The sequence below is a fragment of the Plasmodium gaboni genome, chromosome 3 (assembly GCF_001602025.1).
Source record: "Plasmodium gaboni strain SY75 chromosome 3, whole genome shotgun sequence".
NCBI lineage: Eukaryota > Apicomplexa > Aconoidasida > Haemosporida > Plasmodiidae > Plasmodium > Plasmodium gaboni.
The window spans coordinates 225,361-235,900 of record NC_031483.1 but is presented as its reverse complement, the minus strand read 5'-3'; the positions used below and the strand labels follow the sequence as shown (position 1 = coordinate 235,900).

The 10,540-nt window shown below is 20.1% G+C and overlaps 2 protein-coding genes across 2 annotated transcripts; one reads left to right on the top strand and one right to left on the bottom strand.

The window, feature by feature from the left end:
• Positions 1-1,888: 1,888 nt before the first annotated feature.
• PGSY75_0307700 (hypothetical protein) lies at positions 1,889-7,785 on the top strand (the record flags this gene model as incomplete). The annotated part of the gene is made up of 7 exons (XM_018783933.1): positions 1,889-1,915; positions 2,094-2,161; positions 2,338-6,944; positions 7,113-7,165; positions 7,297-7,395; positions 7,517-7,641; positions 7,740-7,785. 7 exons carry the CDS (start codon positions 1,889-1,891, stop codon positions 7,783-7,785), a joined length of 5,025 nt encoding a protein of 1,674 aa, XP_018643516.1.
• Positions 7,786-8,112: 327 nt separating this feature from the next.
• Positions 8,113-10,540, bottom strand: PGSY75_0307600 (hypothetical protein; the record flags this gene model as incomplete). Its single annotated transcript, XM_018783932.1, has 3 exons — positions 8,113-10,182; positions 10,286-10,329; positions 10,427-10,540. Coding segments are annotated over 3 exons (2,228 nt in total), but the record flags the coding sequence as incomplete, so codon positions are not given.

The following is a 10,540-nucleotide window of genomic DNA, read 5'->3' as shown; positions in this document are numbered from 1 at the left end:
TATATATATAAATTATAATAAAACCAAACAAACATGAAAAACCAAATGTGACCATATAAAGAAAAAAAAAAAAAAAATAATAATAAATAAAAATAAAAAAACAGTAATAAAAGTAATAATAAAAAAAAATTATAATGTTAAAATTTTAAATATTTATAACAAATAAAAAATGAGGGAAAATGATAAAAAAAAAAAAAATAAATAACAAAATAAAATAACAAAAATATTATAAGAACAAATATATATATATATATATATATATAAGTACATAAATTTATATATATATAAATATAAACAAAACCAAGAATGCATCTATATATATAACATATATTATATTTATATAATAAGCTAAAGGACTATAATGGAGGCACCTAAAAAAAAGTACTAATTTAATAAATATATAAAATAAAAACACCAAAAATAAAATAATAATAACATATATATAAACATCAAATAATACTTTATTTCTAATTATATGCTCTTCCTTTTATATATATATATATTATATATGTTGAAGGTTTTTTCATATAACCTTTCTGGGTGAGAAAAAAAAATATATAATATTTTATTTCAAATAAATATAATTTATGTTATATAAATATATATTTATATTTTTCTTTTCAGAGGTTTAAAAAAAAAAAAAAAAAAAAAAAAATATAGGACAGATGATTAATTTTTACATTTAACTTTATACTAATATAAAATATGATGGAGAAAATATGAACTTCGTTTTTTTTTATTATTCATTACTCTCTATATATTTTTATCTTCGTATGTATTTTTTTTTTTTTTTCTCAAATATATAATTATTATAAAGAATTATATTTTTACATAATAATTATAAAAATGTATTACAAAAAAAAAAATATATATATTTTTTGTTTTTATTTTTAAACATAAATAAAATAACCCATTTTTTTCTCTTATAACCAATAATGAAAGAGGACAAATAAATAAATATTATATATATATATATATATATATATAATAAATTATATGCACATAAAAATATAAAATAAAATTATATACTATATAAAAAATATACTATATATATAATAATAATAACATATATATTTTATATATTATTATGTTTTTTTTTTTTTTTTTTTTTTTTTTTTATTATGAATAAATACTTCGTAAAACACACAAGTAGAGAAAATAAAAAATTTTCTTTTTTCTTTTTTTATAAAATTTTTTATTTTATATATAATTTAATATAATACATATTTATTTTTTTCATTTTATTTTTGCATAAGTAATACACATATATATAAATATATGAAGTAAAATAAAAATACACGAAAATAAAATATTTATATTATAAATAAATTATGTATAATATATTTATTTTATTTTTATTATTTTTTTTTTTTTTAGAGAGATATGATTTTTTAATTTTAGAATAATGTTCATTAAATTATAATATTTATTTTATTACATATTATATATATAAATATATATTTTTTTTTTTGTTTCGAATATTGTGATGAATATATAATTATATATATATATATATTTTATATTTAATAAATATTATGTAATATATATACACATATGAACTCTTAATAAAAAAAAAAAAAAAAAACTGCATTTCAGTTTTATATGTACGCTTTAAAAAAATCAAACTGTTATTTCTTTGGAAAGAGCAAAATACAAAAATGCCATAAATATATAAAATAAATATAATATAAACAATATAATATATATATATATATATATTTATGTATGTATGTATTGACCTTTATATAAATATTTATTAATATTTCATTGTTAATATATTGAAGTGCTGTAATAAAACATACACATTTATTTTTTTCTCCCCTGTCCACTTTATTATTTTTTTAAATATATATTTATTTTAATTATAAAAATATATATATTTTTAATTATGAATAATGAAAAGAAAACCGAATTTGTAAGTTTAAAGAAGAAAATTATAAATATATATGTATAAATGTACACATATATATTGTATTTATATGTATCTATTAAGACATTTTTCTTTATAAATGAAAATATAAATATAAATATATATAAATATAAATATAAATTAATAAATATATATATATATGTGTACATTTTAATTTTTATAGAGACTTGACCAATCAACGGCTAGTAATGGTCTATTTACTGTTATAGAAAGGAAGCCATTAGCGTCCTTGTAAGTTTTTTTATATTATATAAAAAAAAAGGAACAAGTGCTTTTATGTTTGAATATAAAAAGATATATAGATAAATACACACATAGATATATATATCTATATATTCATTTTGACATTATACATATTTATTTTATTTTTTTATTTTTTTTTTTATTTTATTTTATTTTTATGGTAGGGAAAACAATGAGAGTCTTAATTTTAGTAATTTTAATGATCCTTTAAATGCATCAGTTGATGAAGAATTAAAAAAGAAAGAGGACTATAATAATGATAGTAATAATGTTGATAATATTATTAATAATAGTAATAACCAGAGTGATAATATATGTGGAATATACAGATTAAACAGCTCCCAATTATTAAATGAAAACCTAGACAATACGTTAAGCAGAATAAGTTATGTAGATGATGACGTGTCATCTTTTTTTGATTCAGATAAAGAAGAGGAACTTTATTTTGATAATGACATTTCGACTCTTGGTTCATGTTATTCTTTTTCTACACCTAATAAAATATATAAGAAGAAAAAAACAAGGACTAGCATGAACGGTATACATAAACATGCAAGAGAACACAATAATTTATTATTAGAAAAAAATGAAGAGAAAAAGAACTCACCACTTATTCATAATAAGAAAGATGAAAAAAATAATTATTATTATAAAGTAGAAGGAGGATCAAATGAAGATTATTATGATATAATGAACAAGAATATAAAAAAAAAAAAAAAAAATGGTTTCTTAAAAGATCATTATTTTAAAGAAGATCTAAATGTTAGTAATGATGATATAAATATACATTCTATGGTATCCAATAATAATAGTGATCATTCAGATCAAAGTAATAAAAGTGAAAAATTATTTAATAAAGAAATGGTACCTATTATAAATGATAATGAAGAAAAAGCTATAAGACTAAATAAAAATATTTATAGGGTAGTTAATATTAATAAGGGAGAGGAGAAAAATAATAAACAAAGTTTTATAAGAAGAATTACACAAATAAGGAGAAGCATGATCAATGAAAAGAATTTTCAAAAAATTAATGATGATCATGATGATGATAATAAGTATAATAAGAAGTATGACCATGGTGATAGTCATCATCATAAATATAATAAAATGTATGACCATGTTGATGGTCATCATCATCATCGTCATCATTATAAATATGATAAGAGATATGATCATAATGATAAAGACCAAATAGAATATCACAATGATGTAGTAGATCAAGATGAACATGTATATAATGAAAATACGAATAATAAAAATAGTGAATCGAAGAATTATTCAAATTATAATAATAGATTTAGTGAAGGTTATATTCTTAAAAGAGATAATAAAATGGCTAGATATAATAGCGATAAACGAGTGAAATATAAACAATTAAATAGTGATGAGGGATATGAAAATGTTTCAAAATATATAGATAAAGAAAAATATTCTAATATAGATTCTAATATATATTATAGAGAAGATGATTATCCAGATTATTATAATGATGTTCCACCACGATATAATGATTATTATAATCATATATCTGATAGAAATGATAAGAAAAATGAATTAAATGAAAATTCGTATTATTATAAACATGTAACATATAATGAAAAAAATATGTTTATAAAAAATAATGATAATAAAGAAAATGAATCATATGATGAGGTTCATTATAATGATGATAAATATATAGATAATCCATATGATGATAGATATTATAATGTTAATCGAGATCAATATAATATTTATAATAATGAAGATAATATACATAAATCTAAATATATGAATAAAAATTATTATAATAAAGGAAATGCTTTAAATAATTATTATGAAGAAGAAAGATTAAAACGATATGGTTCATATGATGAAAAGGTTGATATTAAAAAAGGTGACGAAGATGATTATATATATAATAATAACAATAATAATAATAATAATAGTGTGGATGAAAAAATACCTACCGTAGATAAGGATAAACATAATCTTGATATAAATAATATATACGATGATAATAATAGTTATGCATATAATCATCATATTGTAGGAGGAACCAATAATACAACATATTTAAAAAATATATCAAAGAAAAGTTATAAGAGAAGAGAAGAAAATGATGAGATAGATAATGAAAACGTACATTTAGAATCTGGAGAAGAAGAATATCGAATGATGCATAAAAATAAAAATACAACATTTAAACATATAGATGAAAATAAAATGTATTATAAACATAATGAACTATTGAATGAATATAATACAATTGAAGATCCAGATAATCTAAATAATAATATGAATAGGAATAAGAATATATATATACATGAAAATCGAATTAGCAACCAACAAAATAATAAGTTCAACGTTAATAATAATGAACTAGAGGCAGACGAGAAAAAAAATAAAATGGATAACATGTATTATAATAAAGAAAGAAATTATTTAATAAATAATCAGGAATATAATAAAAATTATATTTATAGAAATGAATATTATAAAAACGAAAAAAATGTATATCTTGATAGTTATCCATACGAAATGGTTGATCAGAAAAATAAATACACATCTAACATGAATAATGAATATGATAATAAAGATTCTTCTTATTTATATGATGATGTTTCTTCATCTTATAATCAAAAAAAATATACTAAATTAATAATGAAGGATAATTTGTATAACAATAAATATAAACATAATAATTATGATAATCATAATAATATTGATGAGCATGATGTATATTATAAACATCCTTATGGAATAGAAGAAGGAAGAGCATATGATAAAAATTATTATCAAGATAATGAATTAAATGATCACAATTTAAATTATAGTGATGATTACATGCATACAAAAGTTAATATGCATGATGATCATGATAATAATATGGATGATAAGAATATATTATATAATAATATGAATCCGACAGATGATAGTAATAATAATAATAATAATAATAATGATGATGAGGATAATAATAATAATAATAATAATAATAGATATCATTTAATGAATCAAAGAAATATATATCCAAACAATGTCCCTATGAATTATGTTGGAGAAATGAATGAAAATAAAAATAATTATATCCTACCAGATAAACAAAATATCCCACCAAGTGATGAGAAAAGAGAAGAAAACTCAAGAAATATTATAAACGAAACGAACAAAGATGATCAGGAAAATATAAATAATATGAATAATTTAAATATGGTCAATAATAATATGAACAATTTTGTATTACCAAATATTAATGGAATGGTTGTTCCTACTACGACTGTACCAGCTAATATTGTAACTGCTAATGTAGTACCGGCTAATATTGTACCAGCTAATATTGTACCAGCTAATGTAGTACCGGCTAATATTGTACCAGCTAATATTGTACCAGCTAAAATTGTACCAACTAATGTTATACCAAATAATATTATACCAACTAATGTTGTACCTACCAGTGTTGTACCTACCAATGTTGTTCCTACTAATATAGTGCCAAATGTACCTATTACAAATAATAATATTCAAAATAATAATAACTTGGAAAACATAAATAAAACTAATGATAACCCACCAGCACCTGTTAAAAGAAAAAGGGGACGACCTAAAATGAAAAAAACACCACCGGAAGAAACACAACCGAATGATTTGGCTAGTAATAGTAATGCTTCTTCATCATATCAAGCTACTAACACAAATATTCAAAATATGAATTTAAATAATTTGAATCATAATCTCGTAAATGATATCAATCAACCTTTATATACTACTAATCTTAATACAATTATGAATCCACCATTTAATAATCAACTAGCCAATACTGTTATAAATCTTCCTTTAGATCAGCAGGTCGTACAACCATTAGGACATCAAGTGGTGCAACCCCTTGGTCAGGCAATAAATTATCAGGTAATTCCACCACCTCAGACGATAGGACAACAGCTAGCTGAACCGATTAACCAGCAATTGAATAATCAACTGAGTCAACAAATAAACCAACATATAAATCAGCAAATGGGTCAACAAATAAACCAACATATAAATCAACATATAAATCAACAAATGAATCAACAAATGAATCAACAAATGAATCAACAAATGAATACACAGTTAGATCAACAAATAAATCAACATATAAATCAACAAATGAATACACAATTAGATCAACAAATAAACCAACACGTGAATCACCAATTAAATCAACATGTGAATCACCAATTAAATCAGCACATGAATCATCAGTTAAATCAACACGTGAATCACCAATTAAATCAACCTTTAAGTATGACTATGAATCAACAATTTAATCACGCTTCTTTATATAATAATACCAATAAACCATTGAATCCTTCCTTATATGTAGTGCCAAATATGATGAATAATAATTACAATGGAATAATGAATGAAGAGCAATTGGGACCCATTTTTAATAATAATGATAACGAACAAGTAAATAATGTGGATCCAAATTTTTATTATAGAAATATGGAACAAGAGAAAAGTCAAAACGATGATTTTTCTTATGAAGATGAAGAAGAAATGAATAGAAATAATAAAAAGAATACAAGGTCCACTGTAAGTGAATCAGAAGGACAACATTCAGAGAAAGAATTTCCAAAAATTCATAAAAGAAGAGGAAGAAGAAGAAAAAAAGATATTGAGCAGCAAACTAATGAATTTAAACAAAATAATGATCAAGTTAATGTAAATGAGGATACAAGAGATGAGAATAAAAGTGATCCTGGATATTCAACTTTTATTGATGAAAATAACAAGACAGTTTCATACAGTAATAAGACAAATAAAACACACACATATAAATAAATAAATATATAAATAAATAAATAAATATATAAATAAATAAATAAATAAATATATATATATATATATATATATATATATATATATATATTTATATTTATATTTACATATATGTTTGTCTTTATTTATTTTGTAGGAGTTTCATATCATCCAGCAGATGCAGTTTGGGAAAAAATATCAGGCGTCAAGGTATGATCGAATATAATTTTTATTTATATATATTATCTTGATATTTTAAAAATTATATTTTTAATAATTCTTATTAAATATATATATATATATATATATGTATGTATTTATTTATTTGTTATGCTTTTCAGTTTGGTCCAATGATATTAACAGCTCAAAGCAGAACAACAAATGTTATACTGTCGAAAAAAAGATCAATAGAATTAGGAAATATTTTACACAACTTAATAGTAATATAAAATAAGTTTTTATTGAATGAATATATAAAATTGATACTACAATATATGTATATGTTTATTTATTTATTTATTTATTTATTATATAATATTTTTTTTTTTTTTATTTTTTTAGTATGGATATATATATAAAGGAGACAATGTTAGGCTGACCATAGGAAAAGAATCAAAAAATGTAAAGAGTGGTTCTCCTTTTTTCTTACCTAGTTTTATGGACTGTAGTATACACAACGATGATGAGTAAGAATTATTTTTAAAAAATAATAAATATAAATAAATAAATATATATATATATATATATATATATAAATGCATTGCATAAATTTTTAATTTTACAGCTCTGGATCCGCTAAAATATTTTTATGTTTTGTTTATCTAAATTAATATACTTCTTTTTAATGTGCCAATTTACAAAGTGTGCCACATTAAGAGCAATAATTATTTTTAATAAGGACATATAGAAAAAAATATATATATTAAATAAATATGTAAATATTGAATGTTTTTACACACATATGAATACATGTATGTGTTATGTTATAATATATTTTTTTTTTTGTGTATTTATGAAATGAATAACATATGTAGCAGAAATGTGAGTATACCAAAAAAAAAAAATAATAAATAAAATAAATAACACACACAAACATACATACATATATATATATATATATATATATATATATATATATTTATTTATTTATTTTTATGCTACATATCAATTAATATATTTTTTTTAATACACGAATAAGAATAGAGATATTTAATATTTTTTTGTGATTTGATAAGTGTAAATCTAATGAATTTTTTATTTTTTATTTTTTGTATAAGGTCAACTTGTATAACAATATTGAAGTTGTTATAAATTTGGAATGGTAAAGCTATTTTGTTAATACGAAACGACGTATTTTCATTATAAAAAAAATTTATATAATCATTCTTTTGTTGAATTGTATTTATAATATGGTTACTATGATTATTAATAGTATAAGAATTATGATTTATATATTGATTATTTGAAATATTATTATTAATATTTAAGTCTGTTAAATCAGAAAGGCTACTATCATTTGAATTTTCTTCATATATAATGGTATCATTACTAGTAGTATCACTGGAATAATTTTCAATATTAATATTATTTTGTTTAATGTTTGTCATATATATATTTTTTTTTTTTTGTGTTGATATAATATCTTTATTATCTATTATATGACTATGAGTTTCATGGTTTATATCTTGATAAGATTGATTAACATAATTCTGGCAAGTCTTATTATGATTTTTTCCCTCACTTTCACACTTATTATTATTATTATTATAATTAATATTATTGTTGTTGTTATATTCTTTATCATTTTGAGTTGTTATATTTTTAATTTTTAATTCTTTGTTATTATTTTTATTATTGTGGATGCTATCCACTATTTCATGTTTTGCCACATCGAAAATGAGGATAGCTATATTTAACATGTTTGCTACGATTTTTAATTCTCTTACTAAATAAAAATAATCGAATGGATTATTGATATTTATATTTTTTAGTAAATTCGTAAAATTATATATGGCTATACAAGAAATGTTTTTAAATCTATCATTTTTGTCATGTATATAATTATTATATTGATCAGTATTATATTGACCCATATTATATTTATCAGTATTATCTTTATTTGAATGTTCCAGCTTTATATGTACATTATTATTGCAATTATTATTTTGTTTGTAGTTTTCCTCTTTATTATAATTTTTATTATCACAATATACATTCCATTTATTTTTCAAAGAATTCTCTTTTATATAAGATAAAAAAGATATCATATCTGAAATATTTTTAATTCGCAACATACAAAAATGTTGTAGGATATCATCGTATTTTATATTACATGAATTTTTTTTATTTTTTTTTAATTTATTTGTTATAATATGAAGTATTTTAGATATATCATTAATATGACTAAAGTGTATAAATATTATGGACTCTTTATTGATGGACAAAGTTTTTCCCTCATATTTATTGTTAAGAATTATATCATACAATAAATTGACTAGAATAATTTTATTTATTTTTGTTTTTTCACCATAAAAATAATATAACTGTGATGTTTCTATTCCATCACATAATAGATCATTTAAAGATTCAATTGTTGTTTTATAATATTTTTTATTTTGTATATTCTTTTTCATAAAGTCTGAATATATCAAAAAATTTTCTTCTAATGAGTTTTTTTTTATATATCTAACAGTTTTTTTATTATTCTTGTCTTTATCATACACATAATCATTAATATTATTATATATAATGGATGTGTAGATATTTGTATTATGTTCATGTGTTAGTTCATCGTAAGAATTAGACATCCTAGGATGTGTGTGAGAAATGGAGGACATTAATGATGAGCTGGATGAAATACTTGACATATTTGATGACATATCTGATGATATGCCAGATGACATATCAGATGATATGCCAGATGATATTTCAGATGATATGTCAGATGATATATCAGATGATATGTCAGATGACAAATTATATGATGAGGACGAAGAAAGGTCTTTATCATTCCCATTAAAACCATCAGAATTATTCATATGAGTACAATCTATATTTCTTTTCTTTCTCTTACAATATGTTTCATTATCACTTATAGAATATATATCTTTATAGTATCTTTTAATTGATTGTATATTTTGTTCTATACCACTTATTTCTTGTGTTTCCTTTAAGCCTAATTCTTTGATATGTTGTTTAAAAATTTCTGACTGTATGAAGTTTATTTCCTACAAGATGGAAGTGATAAAAAATATATACATATATAAATATATATATATATATATTTTTTATGTGTAATATAAATATATAGGAGGATTATATTTTACCAACCTTAAAATTGACATTTTCCAGATAATTCATGCTCAGCTCTTCAACTATATATAAAAAAAAAAAAAAAAAAATCATACATACATACATATATTATATATATATATATATATTATCATTGTTTCATTTTCTTATGTGCTATACTTGTTTTTAAATTATTAGAAAACAATTTGTTTTTAATTGTATCTTCAATTTTTAAATATCCTATATCAGTCTTCTCCATTGTGGTACTTTTTTTTTTTTTTTTTTTTTTTTTTT